Source organism: Rhinoraja longicauda, chromosome 12, assembly GCF_053455715.1.
Source record: "Rhinoraja longicauda isolate Sanriku21f chromosome 12, sRhiLon1.1, whole genome shotgun sequence".
NCBI classification, from domain to species: Eukaryota; Metazoa; Chordata; class Chondrichthyes; order Rajiformes; family Arhynchobatidae; genus Rhinoraja; species Rhinoraja longicauda.
Window position 1 is genome coordinate 53,547,733 of NC_135964.1, and position 26,787 is coordinate 53,574,519.

General features: G+C 46.9%; 1 protein-coding gene across 1 annotated transcript; it reads left to right on the forward strand.

Annotated features, from left to right (window-relative positions):
* The first annotated feature begins 6 nt into the window (after window positions 1-6).
* On the forward strand, window positions 7-26,787 carry LOC144598617 (uncharacterized). The gene is made up of 8 exons (XM_078408825.1): window positions 7-654; window positions 3,141-3,254; window positions 3,795-3,900; window positions 9,433-9,523; window positions 12,465-12,600; window positions 16,706-16,777; window positions 22,271-22,370; window positions 26,121-26,787. The coding sequence occupies exons 2-8, from the start codon at window positions 3,252-3,254 to the stop codon at window positions 26,552-26,554; spliced, it is 942 nt and encodes a 313-aa protein (XP_078264951.1). The 5' UTR covers window positions 7-654; window positions 3,141-3,251; the 3' UTR covers window positions 26,555-26,787.

The window sequence follows — 26,787 nt, forward strand, 5'->3', positions numbered from 1 at the left end:
GAGGTATAAGTGAGAGATAATAGAGATATAAATCAGGAAACAGAAAGATTAGAGAATTATAAACATACCTGGGGAGAGCGGTAAAATAAACAATAGAGAGAAAAAGATAGAGAGCACAGGGAGAGAAAAAAGGAGATAGGAGAGAGATAGAGAGAAAGAGTTGAGGACAAAGCAGGTTAGAGAGGTGAGAAATTAAAGATGGTCAGAACATGCAACTGAAATAGGGTAGTGATTGGAAAAATAGTGCCTGAGGGATATAGAGGTGATCAGATTGAGGGGATTGAATATAGATGGATAGAGATGGAAAGCGAAGATATGTAAGGTGATGTGCACTTGGTAGTCACATAGTGAGGGAAAAGGCTCAAAAGCATAAAGAGGGATATAGTTTGTTAAAAATCCAGGTAACCATTAGCAACCACGTTTGAAAAGGAAGGCAGAGACAGGGATAGTGTGGAGGAGTAATAAATAACAATAACATAGAGTGGTTAAAGGGCCAGAGGAAGACAGAGTGAAGTCCTTAAGAGGGGCTGTGACTGGAAAGAGTGTGATCTCGGGGAACTGGTTTTGGACATCTGAGAGACACCTGAGACAGCAGCACAATGTCGATGACCGAATCTGAGGAGATGGAAGAAGAACACGGCCCCTAATTTAGGGGTGAGTTTATTCAGTGTTAATGATCCGCCTGACCAACCCACAGAAGTGGAGCAATAATCTTTCATTGACTGAATGTGGAACCGACTAATGTGTGGAGCCATTTCCCCAGCCCAGGCCAGACCTGGGTGTAAATGCACTCTAGTGGTAGGGTGGCTCATGAAGCTGCCTCTGCTGGTGACGATGAAAGCATCTCTTCCCCACCCACCAAAGCCTTCAGTTCAGTTTATTGTCACGTGTACCGTACTACAGTGAAAAGCTTTTGTGTGCTAACCAGTCAGCGGACACAGTACATGATTACAATCGAGCCATTTACAGTGTACAGTCACAGATACAGATAGATAAGGGAATAACATTTAGTGCAAGGTAAAGCCAGCAAAATCTGATCAAGGATAGTTCAAGGGTCCCTGATGAGGCAGATAGTAGTTCAGCACTGCTCTCTGGTTGTGGTGGGATGGTTCAGTTGCCTGATAATAGCCGGGAAGAAACTGTCCCTGAATCTGGAGGTGTGCGTTTTCACACTTCTGTACCTCTTGCCCGATGGGAGAGGGGAGAAGAGGGAGTAGCCGGGGTGAGACTGGTCCTTGATTATGCTGCTGGCCTTGCCGAGGCAGCGTGAGGTGGAGATGGAGTCGGTGGAAGGGAGGTTGGTTTGTGTGATGGTCTGGGCTGCTGGCCTTGCCGAGGCAGCGTGAGGTAGATGGAGTCAGTGGAAGAGAGGTTGGTTTGTGTGATGGTCTGGGCTGCGTCCACAATTCGCACCAATTTCTTGCAGTCTTGGATGGAGCTGTTCCCAACCAAAGATAGACACAAAAAGCTGGAGTAACTCAGCAGGTCAGGCAACATCTCCGGAGAGAAGGAATGGGTGATGTTTCGGGTCGAGACCCTTCCTCAGACTGAGCCAAGCTTTGTTCCCAAACCACTTCACGTTTCTCCCTCCTCATCTTGATACCAGGACTACCATTATTTCTCAGAACGGGTATAATAACCCAGGTGCCTTGCCTTGGACTGGGACTCTCCCCAGCCAGTGTGATAACGTTTGTATGTACGGTGTTGGGATAATTTGTTAAAGGTTTGTGGGAAAGTGACAACTGAGTTAGGAGGTGGTGTGTGGAGTGGTCGGTCATAGCGTATCTGCACTGACTGCATCCATCACCAGTCCAATCCTGCAGAAGATGCCAACTCCTTTGATTCAGAAGCTGCTTGTCCCGTATCCCCCTCCCCTTTCTCTCTCTCGCTCTCTCTCTCTCTCTTTCTCTTTCGCTCTCTCTCTCTGTCTCTGTCTCTGTTTGTGTCTCTGTCTGTGTCTCTGTCTCTGTCTGTGTGTCTCTGTCTGTCTCTCTCTCTCTCTCTCTCTCTCTCTCTCTCTCTCTCTTTCTCTCTCTCTCTCTGTCTCTGTCTGTGTCTCTCTGTCTGCGTCTCTGTCTGCGTCTCTGTCTGCGTCTCTGTCTGCGTCTCTGTCTGCGTCTCTCTGTCTGCGTCTCTGTCTGCGTCTCTCTGTCTGCGTCTCTCTGCGTCTCTGTCTGCGTCTCTCTGTCTGCGTCTCTCTGTCTGCGTCTCTGTCTGCGTCTCTCTGTCTGCGTCTCTCTGCGTCTCTGTCTGCGTCTCTGTCTGCGTCTCTGTCTGTGTCTCTGTCTCTCTCTCTCGCTCTCTCTGTCTCTGTCTGTCTCTCTCTTTTTCTCTCTCTGTCTCTGTCTCTGTCTGTGTCTCTCTGTCTGTGTCTCTCTGTCAGTGTCTCTCTGTCTGTGTCTCTCTGTCTGTGTCTCTGTCTGTGTCTCTGTCTGTGTCTCTCTGTCTGTGTCTCTCTGTCTGTGTCTCTCTGTCTGTGTCTCTCTGTCTGTGTCTCTCTGTCTGTGTCTCTCTGTCTGTGTCTCTGTCTGTTTCTCTCTGTCTGTGTCTCTCTGTCTGTGTCTCTCTGTCTGTGTCTCTCTGTCTGTGTCTCTCTGTCTGTGTCTCTCTGTCAGTGTCTCTCTGTCTGTGTCTCTCTGTCTGTGTCTCTGTCTGTGTCTCTGTCTGTGTCTCTCTGTCTGTGTCTCTGTCTGTGTCTCTCTGTCTGTGTCTCTCTGTCTGTGTCTCTCTGTCTGTGTCTCTGTCTGTTTCTCTCTGTCTGTGTCTCTCTGTCTGTGTCTCTCTGTCTGTGTCTCTCTGTCTGTGTCTCTCTGTCTGTGTCTCTCTGTCTGTGTCTCTCTGTCTGTGTCTCTCTGTCTGCGTCTCTCTGTCGGTGTCTCTGTCTGTGCCTCTCTCTCTGTGTCTCTGTCTCTGTCTCTCTCTCTCTTTCTCTCTCTCTCTCTGTGTATCTCCTCTTATTTTTATATCTTCTGTTCATTATCTCTCTCTTTCTCACAGTCGGTTTCTCTCCCTTGCTTCCTCTCAGTCCCCTTCCCCACTCATTGTGTTCAGATAAACATGTGTCTCAGATGCTCTCGCCCATCCTGTGCAGGCCAGCATTCCCCTGCTTTGACCTGCTTCTGCTGTTGTTCTTCCTCCAGGAATATGAAGGGGAGCGGAATGCGGAAAATAAGCGGCACGGACAAGGTAAAGCGATCCTGCCCAACGGGGACACGTATGAAGGAGCGTACGAGGATGGCAAACGACACGGGATGGTAAGAGCCTTTCTGTCACCACTACTGAGGTGACTAATGTCAATGAATGATACTTTATTGTCGCATGTGACATGTCACAGTTCCACAGGTTCTTTGTCTTACGTATGCAAAGCGTCGCCACATAGCGGGCACCGTCAAAATGACAAAGTAATCCACTTAGTCCCCAATGATCCCCCTTTGTTCTCAGCGACCCCCCCCCCCCCCCCTCCCCCAGGTGCACAACAAACCCTAACATATGACACAAGCACAGGCAGACACTTTAATGCAGAGTGCAGGCAGCATGACACCGTGCAGCATGGGAGGGAAGTCCAGCAGATAGCCACAAATTCCATCCCATTATATCCCTCTCCAACACAATACCCCCCACCACCCCAACCGCCCAAATCAGATGCTCACAGCACATCCTGATTTGGATTTAGTCTACTGTTTAGAGTGTTGGTCTATGGTGCCTGCATTACCACTCACAAACCATTGGGTGAACCCCACTCACACCAACAGTAAACGGCAACCCCATTTCTAACACTCCGCTTTATGTTGCAGGGAACATACAGATTTAAGAATGGAGCACGTTATGTGGGAGAGTATTCGCAGAACAAAAAACACGGCCAGGGAATCTTCTTTTATCCAGATGGGTCTAAGTATGAAGGTAATGTTTCTTTTGCGATATTATACAGCGAGTAATAAATTGTGCCTGCATTAATCAGCAGAGCAATAGACAGTCTAGTGTTTCATTAGCCCAAGCTGGAGACTATGAGTGAAGTCCAGAGGGTGGGTGATACCCATGGCGTGCTTACCTCAAGCAAGAATCAACATCTAGAACTCAGACACTCACATGAGACCCGAGTTCGATCCTGACTATGGGCGATATCTGTGCGGAGTTTGCACGTCCTCCCTGTGACCACTTTCGATTTCCCCGGGTGCTCCGGTTTTCTCCCACATCCGAGAGCCACGCAGATTTGTCGGTTAATTGGCTTCTGTAAATTCCCCCTATTGTGTAGGACAATGAACTAGTGCACAGGTGAACGATAGGCGGTGTGGAATTGGTGGGCCAAAGGGGCCTCTTTCCACGCTGTATCTCTAAGCTCTAAATTGGTGCAGAGTTATCATGTGTGAGTGAAAAAGAACAATCCAGATGTTACTCCATCAATAGCTACCAGGATGTGTGAAAATGGGCCATAAGATCTTTTATGTAAAAAGAAAAAGATTAGTCAAAATTAATTTGTGCCACTTATGGCCCATAGCAAGAATAATTTATATTGGGGAATAAGACATTTAACCGGTAAGGCATTTCTTCATGGTATAGATTCAGAACTGGATCACCCATAGAAGACAGAGGGTAGTGGTGAATGGTAGTCATTCCAGCTGGAGGTCTGTGACCAACGGACTTCCTCATGAGGAAGAACTTTTTCAGTCAGAGAGTGGTGAAGGTGTGGAATTCTCTGCCTCAGAAGGCAGTGGAGGCCAGTTCGTTGGATGCTTTCAAGAGAGAGCTGGATAGAGCTCTTAAGGATAGCGGAGTGAGGGGGTATGGGGAGAAGGCAGGAACGGGGTACTGATTGAGAGTGATCAGCCATGATCGCATTGAATGGCGGTGCTGGCTCGAAGGGCTGAATGGCCTACTCCTGCACCTATTGTCTATTGTCTAACAAGCTGGAGTAACTCAGCGGGACAGGCAGCTTCTCTCTGGAGAGAAGGAATGGGTGACGTTCCGGGTCGAGGCCCTTCTTCGGAATCTTCAGTCTGAAGAAGGGTCTCGACCCGAAACGTCACACATCCCTTCACTCCATTGATGCTGCCTGTCCCGCTGAGTTATTCCAGCATTTTGTGTCTATTTTCGATGTAAACCAGCATCTGCAGTTCTTTCCTACACACGGAGTTCCACAGGGATCTGTGCTGGGATCTCTATCGTTTGTGAAGTGTATAAATGATATGTGTATAAATAACATTAGTGTAAAAAATCATGAGAGGAATAGATCGGGTAGATGCACAAAGTCTCTTGCCCTGAGTAGAGGAATCGAGGACCATAGTACATTGGTTCAAGGTGAAGGGGAAAAGATTTAATAGGAATCCGAGGGATAACTTTTCCACTCAAAGGGTGGGGGGTGTATGGAATGAGCTGCCAGAGGAGGCAGTTGAGGCTGGGAGTATCGCATTGTTTAAGAGACAGACGGGTACGTGGATAGGACAGGTTTGGAGGGATATGGACAAAGCGCAGGCAAGTGGGACTAGTGTAGATGGCACATTATAGACAATAGACAATAGAAAATAGGTGCAGGAGAAGGCCATTCGGCCCTTCGAGCCAGCACCGCCATTCAATGTGATCATGGCTGATCATTCTCAATCAGTACCCCGTTCCTGCCTTCTCCCCATACCCCCTGACTCCGCTATCCTTAAGAGCTCTATCTAGCTCTCTCTTGAATGTATTCAGAGAATTGGCCTCCACTGCCCTCTGAGGCAGAGAATTCCACAGATTCACAACTCTCTGACTAAAAAAGTTTTTCCTCATCTCTGTTCTAAATGGCCTACCCCATATTCTTAAACTGTGGTCCCTGGTTCTGGACTCCCCCAGCATTGGGAACATGTTTCCTGCCTCTAACGTGTCCAACCCCTTAATAATTTTATACGTTTCGATAAGATCCCCTCTCATCCTTCTAAATTCCAGTGTATACAAACCTAGTCGCTCCAGTCTTTCAACATATGACAGTCCCGCCATTCCTGGGAATTAACCTAGTAAACCTACGCTGCACGCCCTCAATAGCAAGAATATCCTTCCTCAAATTTGGAGACCAAAACTGCACACAGTACTCCAGGTGCGGTCTCACTAGGGCCCTGTACAACTGCAGAAGGACCTCTTTGCTCCTATACTCAACTCCTCTTGTTATGAAGGCCAACATTCCATTGGCTTTCTTCACTGCCTGCTGTACCTGCATGCTTCCTTTCAGTGACTGATGCACTAAGACACCCAGATCACGTTGTACGTCCCTTTTTCCTAACTTGACACCATTCAGATAATAATCTGCCTTCCTATTCTTACCACCAAAGTGGATAACCTCACACTTATCTACATTAAACTGCATCTGCCATGCATCCGCCCACTCACACGTTGTTGGCCTGTGTGGGCAAGTTGGGCCGAAGGGCCTGTTTCCACACTGTATCACTCTGTGACTCTATGAAGGGCCTGTTTCCACTCTGTATCACTCTGTGACTCTATGAAGGGCCTGTTTCCACACTGTATCACTCTGTGACTCTATGAAGGGCCTGTTTCCACACTGTATCACTCTGTGACTATGAAGGGCCTGTTTCCACACTGTATCACTCTGTGACTCTATGAAGGGCCTGTTTCCACACTGTATCACTCTGTGACTCTATGAAGGGCCTGTTTCCACACTGTATCACTCTACGACTCTGTGACTTGGGCATAAATGTAGATGGGTTGGTTTGTACATTTGCAGACAACACCAAAATTGCAGGAGGATTTGAGTAACAGAGTAACGATGACTGACTGCAATTATATAGTGCCCAAGTGACACAGCAGGTCTGATCTTCATTGATGAGGAAGAATCCTTTAATATACAAGGTTCCCCAGATTGATTACAGGTAAGGGGGATTTGTAATTGGAGTATAATTTATGTAGACGGGGCTGTACTTTCCAGAGTTCAGAGGAAGGAACATTGTAATGGTAAAATCCATGCTGTCCTTTTCCCTTGCTGTGGCACCTAGAATTAAGGGTCAGTCTCAAAAGAAGGAGTTGGGTATTCAGGACAGAGATGAGAAGAAATTACTTAACCCAGAAGACTATCGGTCTTTGGAATCCCGTGCCCAAGAGGGCTGTGGAGGCACGGTTGCTGAGTACCATTAAAATGGAGAACTGGAGATCTCTGTCTTTTAAACAAATTCAGGGATTTCAGCAGCAAAGAGGTGCAACGGTGAAATATCAGTTTGATGTTATTAAATGGCTGGGCAGCTGAGAGGAGACAAATGCTCCTGTTTGCATTTGATGTCAGTTACACCGTGATAGGGTCAAGCTGTTGAGCAATTTGTCAGTCATACAGCAACAGGGCTGTATTATCACAAGTGTCAATCACTCAGTGACGGAGTCTTACTATTGTGATTTTGTTTATAGATACAGAGTCCTTTGGACACTGAGTCCGCGCCGACCAGCAATCTTCGCACATTTACACTATCCTACGCACTAGTGACAATTTATAATTATACCAAGCCACTAAACTACAAACCTATACATCTCACGAATGTGGGAGGAAAACGGAGATCCTGGAGAAAATCCATGCAGGTCACGGGAAGAACATACAAACTCCATACAGACAGTACCCATGGTCAGGATGGAACCCGGGTCACTGGCGCTCTGAGGTGGCAACTGTACCTCTTCGCCACCGTGCTGCCCTTTCACACACTGAAGGGGTCATATTATCATGGTGTCAGACACACCATGATGTGGCTGCAGTATCATGGTGCCAATCACATAATGACAGGGGGTCACCATGTCAATAGTCTGCTCATCACTCAGAAAAGAGACTGCACCATCGAGAGGTCAGTCGATCAAACAGGACACAAAATGCTGGAGTAACTCAGCGGATCAGGCAGCATCTCTGGAGAGAAGGAATGGGCGATGTTGCACAGAGTGCTGGAGTAACTCAGCGGGTCAGGCAGCATCTCTGGAGAACATGGATCAGTGGCGTTTCACAGAGTGCTGGAGTAACTCAGTGGGTCAGGCAGCATCTCTGGAGAGAAGGAATGGGCGACGTTTCAGGTCGAGGCCCTTCTTCAGACTGATGTCAGGGAAGGGGGGTTGGACAAAGATAGAATGTAGTCGGAGACAGGAAGATTTTAGATTTAGAGATACAGCACAGAAACAGGCCCTTCGGCCCACCGGGTCCACGCCGCCCAGCGATCCCCGCACATTAACACTATCCTACACACACTAGGGACAATTTTTACATTTACCAAGTCAATTAACCTACAAACATGTACGTCTTTGGAATACAGAGGAGGAGCCAGCGCTGCCCTCGCAGCTACGGCTTGCCTGCAGTCCGTTGTCTTTTGTGTTTTTTGTTGTTTTTGTCTTAATTGTAGTTTAAATATGATGTAGTGTTTGCGGTTGTGTGTTATGTGGTGGGGGGGGGGGACGACTGTAACATTGTCTCTCCCGAACGCACCTGGAGCTGGCAGGCTCCGGTTGGGACCACCTGGGACCACCTGGGCTCTGGTTCGCAGAGCCCATGGCCTGGACTCACCACCTGCGGCGCTAGCTGCCTTCGGATGCTGCGGGAGCGGCTGCGACTCGTCTCCAGTGGCTCCGGCGCGGGCCGCCTGGACGTCGGAAGCCCGCAGGCCCCTGGGTGGGGGCCGACATCGGGACCTCCGGCAGCGGCAGCGTCTTCGCCCACCCCGAATCGTGGGGCTTGGGTCGGTCCGCCGCGGACCTTTCACCATCCGGCGCGGCCTGAAATAGACCGCAGGATTTTCACCACCCGGTGGGGGCTTCAATGTCGGGAGCCCCGACCGCCCCGACGTGACAACTCCAACAGCCTGACCACGGGAGAAGACGGCAGGGGAAGAGAAAAAGACATTCTGGCCTTCCATCACAGTGAGGAGGTGACTGGAGGAGACTCACTGTGATGGATGTTTCTTTTGTTTGGTGTTGGTTATGATTGTATGTGTTATTGCATTTTTATTGATTATTCTTATTGGTCTTATTGTTGAACTGCGGGTAATTTTTCATTTCACACACATTTATGTGTATGTGACAAATAAATGACTATTGATTGACTATTGATTGACCCGTAATCAGGATCGAACCTGAGTCTCCGACGCTGCATTCGCAGTAAGGCAGCAACTCTACCACTGCGCCACCATGCCGCCGGTCGGAGAACTGGGAAGGGGGAGGGGATAGAGAGGGAAAGCAGGGACTATCTGAAGATCAAACAGAAGTGCTTTACTGACGTAACATTCTGATGGAGTCTCACTATCAAGGTAATTCCTGTTTTATTGAGGAGTACTTAACACAGTGACAGAACCACATTAGTGAAGGGCCAGTCACACAACGACCGAGCTGCATTCCTGCTGCACAAGGTACACAGTGACAAGACAGCATCATAATGCATCCAATGAATCTGAAGCTTAATTTCCTTCTAATTATCTTCTATCTGTTATGATACAGGAAGTTGGGCAAATGATCAAAGGCATGGAGAGGGCATTTACTTCTATCCAAATGGCGATTCTTACAATGGCGAATGGCTTGCTCACCAAAGGTAAGCCCAAGTCACATCACAATATCCTGCAGGGTCGTGGAGTGCGAGTATCAAACTCGAAGAAGAATCTTTGCGCATTCTCTTATTGGCTGCTGAGAGAGGCAGGATAACATGTGTTGGCAGAATTGCCACCGGTCCCATACATGTCTGCACTGTAACTTGTAGCTGGCCAGGAATGAGGTGGTTGCCACACCATTACAAAAAATAATGATTTCATTCTGCCTGCCTGAAATTCATTTCCCACATGTTCTCATTAGTGAATCTAGTAATATCTCTCTAATTTAATGTTTCCATGAATTGTGTTTAGAATGGCAACTATATTGCCAACTATACTAGCCTATTATCTACAGTGCCCTCCGTAATGTTTGGGACAAAGACCCATCATTTATTTATTTGCCTCTGTACTCCACAATTTGAGACAACACAGCTGTAATTTCTACATGGTGAAAGCAAAATGTATCAAAATGGCCTTTATTAAAATCTGACAATGTGCACTTTAACCACGTGTGAGTTTTTCTATTACAAGTCTCAAATTGTGGAGTACAGAGGCAAATAAATAAATGATGGGTCTTTGTCCCAAAAATTATGGAGGGCACTGTAAGTTGTCTACAAATATGAATAGTTGTCCCAATAGTTGTGCAACACAGTGGCACACCGGTTGAATTGCTGGTGCCAGTGACCCGGCTTCGTTCCTAACTACAGGTGCTGCCTGGACGGAGTTTGTACATTCTCCCTGTGACTGAGTGGTGCTTTCTGTGTGGATTCTGCCTGGTACCCCAATTTCCTCCTACATCTCAAAGTTGTGCAGGTTGGGAGGTTAATTGGTTGCTGTAAGAAACCCCTAGTTTGTCGGTGAGTGATTGGATCTGGGTTGGGAGAATTTGGAGAGAATAAAATGTGATTGATGTAAGATTAGTGTAAATGGGTGGTCAACGGCAGGCACGCACTTGATGGGCCGAAGGGCCTGGTCCTGTGCTGTAAATCTCTATGATTCTGTGACTCTATTGTCAAGTCATCTCCCATCCAAATACTAATCAAGTCTGAGGCTGCTTAACTATGTACTCGCAACAACACAATTCCTTCACTCCGCAACTTGCCTTCGCTTTCATAAGTACACCTTTAGCAAATAAGCTTTGATCAACTTTATCAAATACTTACACAGGTTTATATAAATAATGCCCCCAGTTATGTCCTTGTCATTTGACATGAACACAGGTTGGAGATTGGACTCGGGAGCTTGCAACTTGGAATGGGACTGCCACCTACTGGGAAATTCCCTAAGTCACTTTGTGAATGATGTTGGTGTGCTTATAAAACTAAAATAAAACCGATAACATTCTCAATGTCGTACTATCCACCCTCAAAATTGTTAATCAATTTCGCTGTCACTAAAAGTTCACATCAGCTTCAGTTCTGGGTCCCGTTCACAGTAACCATTTATTCCACCCCTCTACACTTGATTCAGCCTTTAGATAATGGGGTTTGAATGGTCTTAAGTGCATTAAGGATTTATACACTGACAACATATTTGATAGGTTTGATAACCTGTGCAGAAAATATGGCCTCCCACATAATCATTTCTTTAAATATCTTCAGATCCGCCACTTTGCCATGAAAAAATTCCCTTCTTTTCCTGATCTCCCGTCTGTCACAGTGTTGGATAAACTCACTCTTACCTTTGCAAATAAAGGACTGATCTCTGTATTATATTCTGAAGAAGGGTCTCGACCCAAAATGTCACCCATTCCTTCTCTCCCGAGATGCTGCCTGATCTGCTGAGTTACTCCAGCATTTTGTGAATAAATTATATTCTCAATTGATGTCTTTAGGGGATCAAAACCTGAACAAAATTAAAACTAGGTGGGAGGATGACCTTGGTATGGATCTGTCTGAGGAATGCTGGACAGAAGCACTGAAAAGAGTCCATTCCTCGCCATCATGTGCAAGATTGGGGCTCATACAATTTAAAGTTTTACTCAGGGTTCATTTAAGCAAAGCCAGGCTTGCTGACATATATCCGGGGACAGACGCTGGCTGTGACAGATGCTCCTCTCCAGCCAATCTAGCTCACGCATTCTGGTCCTGCCCCAAACTTGGTGACGACTGGACAGTGGTTTTTAAAACCATCAGTGAAGTCCTTGGGGTGACAGTGAGGTTTTGCCCACTTGTAGCTGTATTCGGCGTAACAGATGGAACTTTGGGTTTAAATGCGAACCAATCTGACATCATTGCATTCACATCACTTTTGGCCCGTAGGAGAATTTTGCTGGTCTGGAAATCTACAACTCCTCCATCTGCTGCCGCTTGGCTAGAGGACGTAATGTTTTTTCTAAAACTAGAAAAGATCAAATTTACACTGAGGGGGTCTGTGAAAAAGTTTTATTCAAAATGGGAACCTTTTCTGTCATACTTTGAGAATCTAAAAGAACTACCCACTGACTGAGGGCACTTGATTGTAGTTGGGGATCTGCCTTTAATTATGTTTTACTTTTATTTATTTACTTATTTTTGTTTACACAATTGCCGATTACCTCACAGGATGGCTGATGCATAATGAATGAGTGTATCCTGAACCACCTGACATGTTGTAGATATGTATGGGCCTGCGCCTTGGAAGAATGGAGAGGTTTTGCTGTCAAATTGTGCATTTGCATTTGTGATATGATGTATTGTGAACACATAAGCTGCAAAGGGGTGTCCAGGGAGGGTAGGTGAGGGTTATTTTTGTTGTTATATATAAAAAACAAAATAGAGGAGAATGTAATGCATTACGTCTTTCGTATTGTATCTTTCCTTCAATAAAAATAAATATTTAAAACCGATAACATTCTCAATGACCCATAGAAATATAACAGAGTAAATAAAGACTATGCAAGATTTGTCATCCCTAAGTCAGCCCTTCAAGACTATCTAAGCATGCCAATTGTGTGTTTCTTACCAGACACGGTGGGGGGACCTACGTGTATATCATTACAGGATCGAAATACGTTGGAAACTGGGTTCATGGAAAACAAGTAGAGGCTGGAGAGCTAATTCACCTCAATCACCGATACCAGGGCACTTTTCTGAATAACAACGTAAGTACCATGCCTTGCCACGTACCTGGGCCATGTTGCATCTCACCTCACCACATGGCAGTCCCAGGGGTACGTGTACTTTCTCACCTGCGTAAGCAGGTGCGCCTGCAGACTCTGCGTGTGAAGCTATGAAGAGATGGTGTACTGTACAAGGAAGCTGGAGTGAATGTACCTGTGCAGAGTACTGTGCAATATTCATCAGGCTTGTGCCCACATGCCACGAGCCTTGTCCCAGGGAGTGGAACCCATAATTGTTGTACTTCGTGGTCCGGTACCTGTTGTACCTTTAATGACTCTGGAAGGACCACAAGTACACTTGTGTAAAAGGTTACATTGCTGGAGCTCAACTCCAGGCTGTTTATTCCGTGGCCACCTGCATCCAGAGTGACCGCCTAATCACACCCATCACTTATATACACAGCCATACAAAGTAGTTCTTGGATACACAAAGTAGTCCCAGCAATATCACAACATCCCCCTTGTCTTATATAAAATTGTTTTCTTTACCATTCGAGGGCTAAAATATATTTAACAAACAAAACCAAAACACCATTGCTATTTGCAAACAAAACCAATAACACAACTAAACACAATTAAACACAATTGCTTTTTTCGCCATCATGGTGGTCACTCCTCTGCGGAATTTCACCCATCGCCGGGTGGTCACTCATCTCCGGGTGGTCACTCATCTCCGGGTGGTCACTCACTCCGTGTGGTCACTCTACAGATATATACATTTATACAAAAGCATCAAATATAATACATTAAGCTTTCAGTACACAGATCACTACACAGGTCATTAAACACAAAATATTCATTTTGTTCCATATCTTCCCCTCAAGAAGACGTATTGTGTAGATCAAATGTAGTGTAGACTCTAGATGCTCCACCACCATGATTTGCCTGCCACTGCTGGCCTCCCACTGCTGTGCTCCCACTGCTGGGCTCCAACTGCTGGGCTCCCACTGCTGGGCTGGCACTGCTGGGCTGGCACTGCTGGGCTCCCACTGCTGGGCTCCCACTGCTGTAATCACGGTGCGATCGCGCCTCCTCTGCAGTGCGCTCTGGCCCCGCCCACAGGTGCTCCCCGGCAGCTGTCGCTCAACTTTTCGAACGCGCTGCCGCTGGCCCCGCCCACAGGTGCTCCCCGGCCCCGCCCACAGGCGCTCCCGGCTGCTGCCGCTCAAATTCGAACGCGCTGCCCGCTGCCTCGGGCCCAGGGCCTCCCGACTCTCCGGTCGACGCGCCTGGGTAAGTACGCAGTGCCTCGGCCTTACCGGCCGCTGCACCTCCGCGGGTGGTCGGTCCCTCCGGTCGCCGACCCCCTCCGGTCGCCGCACACCTCCGTGGGTGTCGGTCTCCTCCGGGGCTCTCCCGGTCGCCGCACACCTCCATGGGTGTCAGCCTCCCCCGGGGCTCTCCCGGTCGCCGCACACTTCTGTGGGTGTCGGTCTCCTCCAGGGCTCTCCCGGTCGCCGCACACCTCCGTGGGTGTCGGTCTTCCCCGGTCACCGCACACCTCCGTGGGTGTCGGTCTTCCCCGGTCGCCACACACCTCCGTGGGTGTCGGGTCTCCCGGTCTTTCCCGGTCACCGCACACCTCCGTGGGTGTCGGGTCTCCCGGTCGCCGCACACCTCCGCGGGTGTCGGTCTTCCCCGGTCACCGCACACCTCCGTGGGTGTCGGGTCTCCCGGTCTCCTCCGGTCGCCGCACACCTCCGCGGGTGTCGGTCTTCCCCGGTCACCGCACACCTCCGTGGGTGTCGGGTCTCCCGGTCTTCCCCGGTCACCGCACATCTCCGTGTGTGTCGGGTCTCCCGGTCTTCCCCCCGCGAAGCAGTCGCAGGCTTCTAATCTCGGGCCTACACAGGTGCTGGGGCGCGACGTGGGCCTACACGCACCGCCCCCAGCAGCTTGCAGCGTCACGTCGGCAACTCGGCGCCGACTACTGAGCAGGTAACTATACCAACTCACACTGGCCCTGTCGGGATACACTCCAAACGTCCCGTACCAAGCTGGAAACTTTTCTTTTGTTTTGTTTCCCTTCAGGGCTTTTTTTCTTCTTCTTTTTTTTTCTTTTTAACCTTTTCTGCTCGGGCATGCTTCATTCCCTCCCTAGGCGAAACACCAAGCCGCTGCCACCATGTTGTACTTCGTGGTCCGGTACTTGTTGTACCTTTGTTGTGACTCTGGAAGGACCACGAGTACACATGTTTAAGATGTTATCATGGTGGAGCTCAACTCCAGGCTGTTTATTCCGTGGCCACCTGCATCCAGAGTGACCGCCTAATCATACCCATCACTTATATACACAGCCATACAAAGTAGTTCTTGGATACACAAAGTAGTCCCAGCAATATCACAACAATAACCAGAGCCTGTGTACATTCAAGAGAGAGCTAGATAGAGCTCTTAAGGATAGCGGAGTCAGGGGGTATGGGGAGAAGGCAGGAACGGGGTACTGATTGACAATGATCAGCCATGATCACATTGAATGGCGGTGCTGGCTTGAAGGGCCGAATGGCCTCCTCCTGCACCTATTGTCTATTGAAGCAATATGTAAGACGCCTGTTTACATGAAACTCTGCACTTAGATCCCTTGCGTACATAAAACAATGAACTTGGAGCCTGTACAATTAGTTTAGTTTAGTTTAGAGATACAGCACAGAAACAGACCCTTTGGCCCACGCAGGTCACGTGTGTACAGACCCCGTACAGACAGTCCCCATAATCGGGATTGAACCTGGGTCTCTAGCGCTGCAAGCGCTGTAAGGCAGCAACTCCATCGCTGCGCCATCGTGCCGCCCTAGTCTGTTGCTTCCTCTCCTGGTTACTTATCAAACCGATTTGGAACGAGGCCAGAGGTTTACTTCCTGAACATGGACAAATCTGAGCAACATAATTGAGGCTTTGTACCAAAGGCCTATCACCAGCGAGGCTCGGAATTGGCCATGGTCTTGGGATCTAAGCTTTCTAACAGATGTATATCTGTGGAAGTGCATTGATCTTCAAAAGGATCTGTGTAAATATGCTTCTTAAAACTATTGCAAAGGTTAAACATAATTCATCAGTTGGGTTTAACCACCATCTGATGGTCGATGGGAAATGTGGTTCCACAGGTGGTGCATCTCATATGGAAGTGAAACAATAATGCCCATAACTTCCATTGTGAAGGGGGAGGGAGAGCAGCCATGGTTCATGACTCCTGCACTGCTCCTTCCTCTTAGATGCATGTCAGAAATAGTAAATCCATGAGTGGGTTCAGGAGAACTTTCTTAACCCAGGCAGCAGTGACAATATGGAACTTGTTCCGATATGGAATGGCTGAGACCAGCAGCAGAGCACCCCATTTAGATAATAGACAATAGACATTAGACAATAGGTGCGGGAGTAGGCCATTCAGCCCTTCGAGCCAGCACCGCCATTCAATGTGATCATGGCTGCTCTCCCTCCCCCTTCACAGTGGAATTTATGGGCATTATTGTTTCACTTCCATATGAGATCACAATCAGTACCCCGTTCCTGCCTTCTCCCTATATCCCTTGACTCCGTTATCCTCTATCTAGCTCTCTCTTGAAAGCATCCAGAGAATTGGCTTCCACTGCCTTCTGAGGCAGAGAATTCCACAGATTTACAACTCTCTGACTGAAAAAGTTTTTCCTCATCTCTGTTCTAAATGGCCTACCCCTTATGCTTAAACTGTGGCCCCTGGTTCTGGACTCCCCCAACATTGGGAACATGTTTCCTACCTCTAACATGTCCAATCCCTTCATAATCTTATGTTTCAATAAGGTCCCCTCTCATCCTTCTAAATTCCAGCGTATACAAGCCTAGTCGCTCCAGTCTTTCAACATACAACAGTCCTGCCATCCCGGGAATTAACCTTGTGAACCTACGCTGCACGCCCTCAATAGCAAGAATGTCCTTCCTCAAAATTTAACGGCTCAGAGGGTGTAGGAGAAGGAGACAATGATGGAGAAGGTCATGTCAGGATGCAAAGGAATGGGAGCGAGCTTGGACCAGTTGGGTTAAATAACCAAACCTATGCTGAAATATTTCTGCCATTTTGAATTTGGCTAAGATATCTCTTTCCATATTTCTGCAGCCCACAGGTCGTGGAAAATACGTCTTTGACTTTGGATGTGAACAGCATGGTGAATATATTCAGATAGAACAGGTAAATCCCAGTGATAACATTCCGTGGCAGGATGTTACGGCAACTATGATTAAAACCTGTCCCAGGAGATGCATTTGTAACTTGTGGTCATCTAAGTAATCAGGTTCTTCAGGAATATACTATCGTGAATCAGGGAATCAAATCATTCACAAGTATTACAGTATAGCAAAAGCAAAGGGGATTACAGAGGCATGAGGCAGAGCTGGCCAAAATGGACTGGAAGGAGGCCCTAGCAGGGAAGACAGTAGAACAGCAATGGCAGGTATTCCTGGAAATAATGCAGAGGTTGCAGGATCAATTTATCCCAAAGAGGCAGAAAGACTCTAAGGGGAGTAAGAGACACCTGTGGCTGACAAGGGAAGTCAAGGACAGCATAAAAATTAAGGAGAGGAAGTATAACATAGCAAAGAAGAGTGGGAAGACAGAGGATTGGGACTCTCTTAAAGAGCAACAAAAGTTAATTAAAAAGGTAATACGGGGAGAAAAGATGAGGTACGAGGGTAAACTAGCCAATAATATAAAGGAGGATAGCAAAAGTTTTTTTAGGTACGTGAAGAGGAAAAAAATAGTCAAGGCAAATGTGGGTCCCTTGAAGACAGAAGCAGGGGAATTTATTATGGGGAACAAAGAAATGGCAGACGAGTTAAACCGTTACTTTGGATCTGTCTTCACTGAGGAAGATACACACAATCTCCCAAATGTTCTAGGGGCCGGAGAACCTAGGGTGATGGAGGAACTGAAGGAAATCCACATTAGGCAGGAAATGGTTTTGGGTAGACTGATGGGACTGAAGGCTGATAAATCCCCAGGGCCTGATGGTCTGCATCCCAGGGTACTTAAGGAGGTGGCTCTAGAAATAGTGGAAGCATTGGAGATCATTTTTCAATGTTCTATAGATTCAGGATCAGTTCCTGTGGATTGGAGGATAGCAAATGTTATCCCACTTTTTAAGAAAGGAGGGAGAGAGAAAACGGGTAATTATAGACCAGTTAGTCTGACATCAGTGGTGGGGAAGATGCTGGAGTCAATTATAAAAGACGAAATTGCTGAGCATTTGGATAGCAGTAACAGGATCATTCCGAGTCAGCATGGATTTACGAAGGGGAAATCATGCTTGACAAATCTACTCGAATTTTTTGAGGATGTAACTAGGAAAATTGACAGGGGAGAGTCAGTGGATGTGGTGTACCTCGACTTTCAGAAAGCCTTCGACAAGGTCCCACATAGGAGATTGGTGGGCAAAATTAGAGCACATGGTATTGGGGGTAGGGTACTGACATGGATAGAAAATTGGTTGACAGACAGAAAGCAAAGAGTGGGGATAAATGGGTCCCTTTCGGAATGGCAGGCAGTGACCAGTGGGGTACCTCAAGGTTCGGTGCTGGGACCCCAGCTATTTACGATATATATTAATGACTTAGATGAAGGGATTAAAAGTACCATTAGCAAATTTGCAGATGATACTAAGCTGGGGGGTAGTGTGAATTGTGAGGAAGATGCAATAAGGCTGCAGGGTGACTTGGACAGGTTGTGTGAGTGGGCGGATACATGGCAGATGCAGTTTAATGAAGATAAGTGTGAGGTTATTCACTTTGGAAGTAAGAATAGAAAGGCAGATTATTATCTGAATGGTGTCAAGTTAGGAAGAGGGGATGTTCAACGAGATCTGGGTGTCCTAGTGCATCAGTCACTGAAAGGAAGCATGCAGGTACAGCAGGCAGTGAAGAAAGCCAATGGAATGTTGGCCTTCATAACAAGAGGAGTTGAGTATAGGAGCAAAGAGGTCCTTCTACAGTTGTACCGGGCCCTGGTGAGACCGCACCTGGAGTACTGTGTGCAGTTTTGGTCTCCAAATTTGAGGAAGGATATTCTTGCTATTGAGGGCGTGCAGCGTAGGTTCACTCGGTTAATTCCCGGAATGGCGGGACTGTCGTATGTTGAAAGGCTGGAGCAATTAGGCTTGTATACACTGGAATTTAGAAGGATGAGGGGGGATCTTATTGAAACATATAAGATAATTAGGGGATTGGACACATTAGAGGCAGGAAACATGTTCCCAATGTTGGGGTAGTCCAGAACAAGGGGCCACAGTTTAAGAATAAGGGGTAGGCCATTTAGAACGGAGATGAGGAAGAACTTTTTCAGTCAGAGAGTGGTGAAGGTGTGAAATTCTCTGCCTCAGAAGGCAGTGGAGGCCAGTTCGTTGGATGCTTTCAAGAGAGAGCTGGATGGAGCTCTTAAGGATAGCGGAGTGAGGGGGTATGGGGAGAAGGCAGGAACGGGGTGCTGATTGAGAGTGATCAGCCATGATCGCATTGAATGGCGGTGCTGGCTCGAAGGGCTGAATGGCCTTCTCCTGCACCTATTGTCTATTGTCTATTGTCTATAAACACACAAAACCAGATAATTGGCCTGGCAGCAATGACAGGAATAACATTGTGATAAATGTTGACTTGTTTGAGTTATGGCTTTGAGCTTTCCATTCCTCGTAGAATAGGGAGCAGGGCTGGCAGGATCCACACTGAATTCGGCACCGCACTAAACTGTTTATTATTTATATTAATGATTTTGGATATGAATGTATGTGGCAAGGTTGGTAAGTTTACAGATGACACTAAAATTGGTGGTTTAGTGGGCAATGAAGGATTATCGATGATTACAACAGGACAGATAATGTTGTGGTTCCTCCAACACGTCGTCTGTCCGTCCCCTCCATAGATGCTGCCTGACCCACTGAGTTCCTCCAGCACTTTGTGGTTTTCTCAAGGCACTTCAATGTCTGTATAGAACTTTAATAGAAAAGAGGAACAGCACCTCATATTTCGCTTGGGCAGTTGACACCGCAGTGGTATGAACATTGACATTTCTAACTTCAGAAGATCTCAACCCAAAACGTCATCCATTCCTTCTCTCCCGAGATGCTGCCTGACCCGCTGAGTTACTCCAGCATTTTGTGGCTACCTTTAATAGAAAAGTTATCACCTGGAACGTTAACCCTATTTATCTCCCCACTGATGTTGAATTTTCAGCATTCTCTGTATTTATTTCAGATTTCTGGTATTCCCATCATTTTGCTTGTTCATCTATGTATTTATAAACATCTAATTCACTGGGAGCAGAATGCTTCTGTCGGTATTCAATTTTGGGATTTCTTTTATACCCTCTAGTTTTAGAATCCTCTACTCTGGGGAAGAAGACTGTGAGTGTTCATTTTATCCATGCCTCATGATCTTGTACACCTCAATGAGGCCACCCCTCAGCCTCCAATGTCCAAAGAAAAACTCCCAGCCTATCCGTCCTTCTCCCGAAAACTCAAGCTCACTCATCCAGTCCTGGCCATTCTGCACTCTATCCAACATCCTTCCAATAGTGTGGTGTCACCAATGACTTGACAATGAGCTGTCAACGTCTGAAGAAGGTTTCCAACCCAAAACGCCACCTATCCATTCCTTCTAGGGATGCTGCCTGACCTGCCGAGTTCCTCCAGCACTTTGTGTTTAGCTTGAGGAAGAGCTGGCTCCAAAAACATCCCTATCTCTGGGGCAGCACAGTGGTGCAGCGGTAGGTAGCGCTGCTGCCTTACACCGTCAGAGACCTGGGTTCAATCCTGACTACGGGTGCTGTCTGTACGGAGTTTGTACGCGGGAGAGACCAGAGGGGTTTTCTGGGAGCTCCTGTTTCCACCCACACTGCAAAGACCTGCAGGTTTGTAGGTTAATTGGCTTCGGTAAAATTGAAAATTGTCCCTCGTGTGTAGGATAGTGTTAATGTTAGTGTTAATTGCTGGTTGGCGTGGACTTGGTGGACTGATCGGCCTGTTTCTGCGCTGTATCTCTAAAGTCTAAAATCTAAATCTCCATGAGGGCAAGACCATCGGTTAAGAAGGTGGCTCACTAGGTTTGCGGATGACACGAAGCTGGGTGGCAGTGTTAGCTGCGAGGAGGATGCTAGGAGGCTGCAGAGTGACTTGGATAGATTAGGCGAGTGGGCAAATGCATGGCAGATGCAATATAATGTGGATAAATATGAGGTTATCCACTTTGGCGGCAAGAACAGGAAAGCAGAGTATTACCTGAATGGTGACCGATTGGGAGAAGGGGAGGTGCAACGTGACCTGGGTGTCATGGTTTACCAGTCATTGAAAGCAAGCATGCAGGTGCAGCAGGCAGTGAAGAAAGCGAATGGTATGTTGGCATTCATAGCAAGAGGATTTGAGTTTAGAAGCAGGGAGGTTCTGCTGCAGTTGTACAGGGCCTTGGTGAGACCGCACCTGGAGTATTGTGTGCAGTTTTGGTCTCCTAACCTGAGGAAAGACGTTCTTGCCTTAGAGGGAGTACAGAGAAGGTTCACCAGATTGATCCCTGGGATGGCGGGACTTACATATGAGGAAAGACTGGATAGACTGGGCTTGTACTCGCTGGAATTTAGAAGACTGAGGGGGGATCTTATAGAAACATATAAAATTTTTAAGGGTTTGGAGAGGCTAGATGCGGGAAGATTGTTCCCGATGTTGGGGGAGTCCAGAACCAGGGGTCACAGCTTAAGGATAAGGGGGAAGTCTTTTAGGACCGAGATGAGAAAACATTTCTTCACACAGAGAGTGGTGAGTCTGTGGAATTCTCTGCCACAGAAGGTAGTTGAGGCCAGTTCATTGGCTATATTTAAGAGGGAGTTAGATGTGGCCCTTTTTGCTCAGGGGGTATGGAGAGAATGCAGGTACAGGCTACTGAGCTGAATGATCAGCCATGATCATATTGAATGGCGGTGCAGGCTCGAAGGGCCGAATGGCCTACTCCTGCACCTATTTTCTATGTTTCTATGTTTCTCACCACTACCTTTCCTCAAGCCAATTAGCAAGGCCCAGATCCCAGAAAGTGAATCATTTCAACCTGGTTACAACCTGGAGTTAAGGATGAGGGGGACCTCATTGAATCTTAATAGTGAAAGGTCAATTGTATGTTTCCACTAATGGGAGAGTCTTGGACCAGAGGCAGTAGCCTCAGAAGGGGTGTACCTTTAGAAAGGAGATGAGGTGGAATTTCTTTAGTCAGTGGTGAATCTGTGGAATTCTTTGCCATAGTGGGCTGTGGAGGCCAAGTCAATGAATATTTTTAAGGCAGAGATTGATAGATTCCTGATAACTACGGGTGTCAGGGGTTATGGGGAGAAGGCAGGAGAATGGGGTTGAAAGGGAAAGATAGATCAGGCATGATTGAATGACGGCGTAGACGATGGGCCGAATGGCCTAATTCTACTCCTAGAACTTATGGTGATGGTGGGGAGTGTATGTGAAAGCAGGGTCAGAATAAATATTCAGATCATGATGGGGGTGAAACCTGGAATGGAGAGAGTATCAAACTGGGAGGGAACCTAGACCATCCACGGTTGAGTGCTCCATGAATTGTAGTTACTGTGCCATACAATACAACAGCAGAGTTCTGGATACATATTACAAAGTGTGGGATGTTACACAAACCATTCTCTCTGCAACAGGACAAGACTGAAGAAGAGGTAGAGGAGGAAGAAGCTGTAACTATGACCGTCCTGAAGTGGAAGGCAGAGAAGATCTCGGGGTTGACCAAGTATGCACCATGTGAGTCTTCACCTACGTACATTTTATGTAGCCGCATAAAATCCATGAGTAAATTTAGGAAGACACCTTAATTTAGACAGTGAGAGCACGGAACTTGCTTCCACAGGTAGACACAAAATGCTGGAGTAACTCGGAGGGACAGGCAGCATCTCTGGAGAGAGGGAATGGGTGACGTTTCGGGTCTCGACCCTTCTTCAGTCTGAGGGTCAGAGGAAAGGGAAACGAGAGATATATACAGTGATGTAGAGAGATATAATAATAATAATAATAATAATACATTTATTTTATATAGCACTTTTCAAGATACTCAAAGACGCTTTACAAAGCAAACAAGACATAAAAACAAACAAACAAACAAAAGATTTGTCCTGACGGATTCCAAATAGATTGGAATATAAGCGAAAAAGTAACGTTGATAAAGGAAACAGGCCATTCCTTCTCTCCAGAGATGCTGCCTGTCCCGCTGAGTTACTCCAGCATTTTGTGTCTGCCATCGATTTAAACCAGCATCTGCAGTTCCTTCCTACACATTGCTCCCACGGGGATTGGCTGTGGTGTGGAGATGCATTGCTCGATAAACACACATGGGACAAAGGAGTAAGAGGTTCAGAATAAGAGAGATGAATAACAGTGGGAGGAGAATTATGAAGACTGAGCAATAACACAGACAATGAGCCAAATATCCTTCACATTCAATGAAACTAATTTATTTACAGGCCCAGTCTCACTTTCGAGCAGGCAGAGCAAGGTATTAAGAGCTTAGGTCTTAAAGCCATAAAGTCAAAACTTGCCTGTGAATAAATTGCCCTATTTTGGAATATACTTTATGTGCAGATATCAAAGTAGCAAATGGAGACACTTCACATTTCCTACATAGTTGAAACAAATGGTTTGCAGAATACTATGGAACTAAGATAGACACAAAAAGCTAGAGTAACTCAGCGGGACAGGCAGTATCTCTGGAGAGAAGGAATAGGTGACGTTTCAGTCTGAAGAAGGGTCTCGACCCGTAACGTCACCCATTCCTTCTCTCCAGAGTTGCCTGCTGCTCTGCTGAGTTACTCCAGCGTTTTGTGTCTGTATCTTTGGTTTAACCCAGCGTCTGCAGTTCCTTCTTACACACTATGGATCTAAGCAAACACTAAAGTCATAGGACTTTGATTCCACCTTATTTGGAGTATTGTGTGCAGTTCTGGTCGCCCCATGACTGGATGGATGTGGAGGCTTTGCAGAGGGTGCAGAAGATGTTCACCAGGATGCTGCCTGAATTAGAGGGCATCAACTGTAAGCAGAGGGCACATTTAGATTGGTTCTCTGGAATTTCAGAGGCTGAGGGAGACTTGCTAGAAGTCATTACTTTTTTCCCCAGGGTAAAAATGTTAAGCTTTAACTTAAGGTGAAGGGGACAAAGTTTAAAGGAGATGTGTGGGGCAAGTTGTTTTTTACACAGAGGGGGGTGGGGGCCTGGACCTGGAACGCCATGTTGGGGTGATGGAGGGGGCAGGCACAGCGGTCCCCCACAGAGGGGGGTGGGGACCTGGACCTGGAACGCCATGTTGTGGTGGTGGAGGGGGCAGGCACAGCGGTCCCCCACAGAGGGGGGTGGGGACCTGGAACGCCATGTTGGGGTGGTGGAGGAGGCAAGCACAGCAGCGGTGGTGCCCGTAAATAAATCACTTTCATTGAATGTGAAGGATATTTGACTCATTGTCTGTGCTATTGCTCACAGTCTTCACAGTGGTGTTTAAGTGGCTTTTTGACAGGCACATGGATATGCAGGGATGGAGGGATATGGATCACGTGCAGGCAGAGGAGATTAGTTTAACTTGGTGTCATGTTCGGCACGGACATTGTGGGCTGAAGGGCCTATTCCTGTGCTGTTCTGTTCTATGCTCCAAGCCAATTCATTGATATTTTGACAATTCTTGAAAGTGGACAGTAACATCCAGATCAAAGTCACGTAGTCAGAGGGTGCTACCAGCCACCCATTGAATGATGTTTACACATACCCTGTGCTGTTCTAATGCTGATGCGGTGACCAAGTTTGCTGAGCTGAAGCATAGTAAACTCTCCAGTTCCAGGCTTCTCTCTGGCCAGGCTCTTGTCCTCATTTTGTAGATAATCTCTGATGGCAGTGAGTGGAGCAGGTCTTTGAAGGTAGACACAAAATGCTGGAGTAACGCAGCGGGACAGGCTGCATCTCCGGAGAGAAGGGATGGGTGTCGTTTCGGTCGAGACCCTTCTTCAGACCCAAAGTCTGACCCGAAATGTCACCCATTCCTTCTCTCCAGAGATGCTGCCTGTCGTGCTGAGTTACTCCAGCATTTTGTGTTGATCTTCGATTTCAACCAGCATCTGCAGTTCTTTCCTACACTGGATGTGAAGCATATTGATTTTTGCAATAGGCAATTTATTTATCTTTATTTTCCTGCCTCAACTATGAAATGTGTTTGGGATAGTGGCCAATTTAACAGCAGTCTTTTTCAGACATTGTGAAGCAGGGTTAGGTGGAACAAAGAGTGAAAGGAAACTGAGGGCAGAATGTTACGGCACAGAGAAAGTGCATGGGCCACAACAAAGTGTGTAGGTAGGAACTGCAGATGCTGGTTTACACCAAAGATTGACACAAAGTGCTGGAGTAACACAGCGGGATGGGCAGCATCTCTGGAGAGAAGGAACGGGTGACTTTTTGTATCGAGACCCTTCTTCATACCACGTCTGAAGAAGGGTCTTGAACTGAAACTTCACCTATTCCTTTTCTCCAGAGATTCTGCCTGACTCGTTGAGTTAGGATCACAACAAAGTTCATTGGGAGATCGGTAATACAACCTTCGCTTATGATAGAGTTCAAGATAAACTCAATGATAAACTTAAGAGTCTGGTGACAGTGGGAAAGAAGGTTGGCCTCACATTATCCTCAGTGCGACCTGCTAACAAACTTGTTAAAGCAGGGTATCGATAGAGTTCCTGAATCCCACTATGTACAGAGGGAGACACGTGTTAAACATCACTACAAACCATCAACAGTATTTGTTGTTGGGAATTTTGAGAATTATAAGGAAGATGAGTAGGTTATAATATGGTTAAACCCTAGAGCTCACCGACTGGGGAAGCCTGATGGCCAAAATGGCCAAGAATGTAGTCAGAAAAGCAAAGCTGAAACACTCTGCTGAAAAACAGGCTTCCTTATCTACTGAGGGGGCATAGTCGTTCGCAGTTCTGTCTAGGTGCTTCTCCATTGCAACCTTGATATTACAGCTGCTCTTCATCACTGTGTTTAACAGGCAAGTCTCCTGAAGGTTAATAAACCATCTCTTTAATGAGGGGACCCCATCCAGCCGGTAGAATCTTGACATTTATGTTATCTACTTATTAGATATGTGGGAGGGAGAATTTCAAAACAACAGGAAACGTAAGGTTAAAGTTAACTCAGGAGCAAGACAAAGATGGAAGATTACAAAGACATTGATTAATGATTTATTTTTACACCACCAGTAACCATTGTGCCATGAGGATATAAAAATGTTGTGGTTACTATAGTTTATTGAAGCAGTTTGGGCTTGCTCACACTGTTTCCCAAAGTATATCGCAAAGGCCTTTAATAAACCGACTTGATCGATGGACAGATCTATGAGCTGTTTTATTTTGTGTCTGTGCCTATCTGAGTAAAGTCAGATATAGGCTACGGACATAGTACAAAATTCCCTCCTACAGTATTTTAACTTGAGCTGCCTCAATTTACCTTTCCAGCCTTTCAGTCTGAAGTATCAAAGGAGGCAGAAGAAAAACTTGAAGAAGTGGCAAAGGCTGCCGTTGAAGAGGCAAAGGTGCCGGATTCCGAGGCTCCCGAGACAGAGGGTGCTACCCCAGCCACAGAGGGCCTTGAGACAGATACCAATGTGATTTCAGCCCACACCGCGGATGCCAAAGAGGCAGAAGCACCTGCGGCAGATGTTGCCGAGTCGGAGGCTCCGACAGCTGATCCCACTGAGACAGACGTCGCTGGGGACAATGCCAACGAGCCAGTCGCTGACGATGACAACCCTGTCGTGGAGGACACTGGTGATGTAGAAGCAGAAGCAGAAGCAGAAGCAGAAGCAGAAGCAGAAGCAGAAGTAGAAGTAGAACCAGAACCAGAACCAGAAGCGGAAGCGGAAGCGGAAGGTGCTTCCGGGGAAGGCTGAAGAAAGGGGCTGTGAAGAGGAGATGGCTTACTTGTGCAGTGTGAGCTTTATGGACCAGGCCAGGAAACTCATTCACACACTAGCTGGTAACAGAACAATTCACAACAGTTTAAAAATTCATAGAAACGGGTGCAGTGACAGATTCTACTGATTTTACTGATTCTACTGGAGGTGGTTTAACACGGGCGGTAGAGTGTGCTGTGGTGTGAATCAATATCCTAGCCAAGGTAATT

Coding starts and splice junctions, on each gene's coding strand:
- LOC144598617 (XM_078408825.1), top strand. Junction 9,524..12,464: donor GAATGGCTTGCTCACCAAAG/GTAAGCCCAAGT, acceptor GTTTCTTACCAG/ACACGGTGGGGGGACCTACG. Junction 22,371..26,120: donor GTTGACCAAGTATGCACCAT/GTGAGTCTTCAC, acceptor TTACCTTTCCAG/CCTTTCAGTCTGAAGTATCA.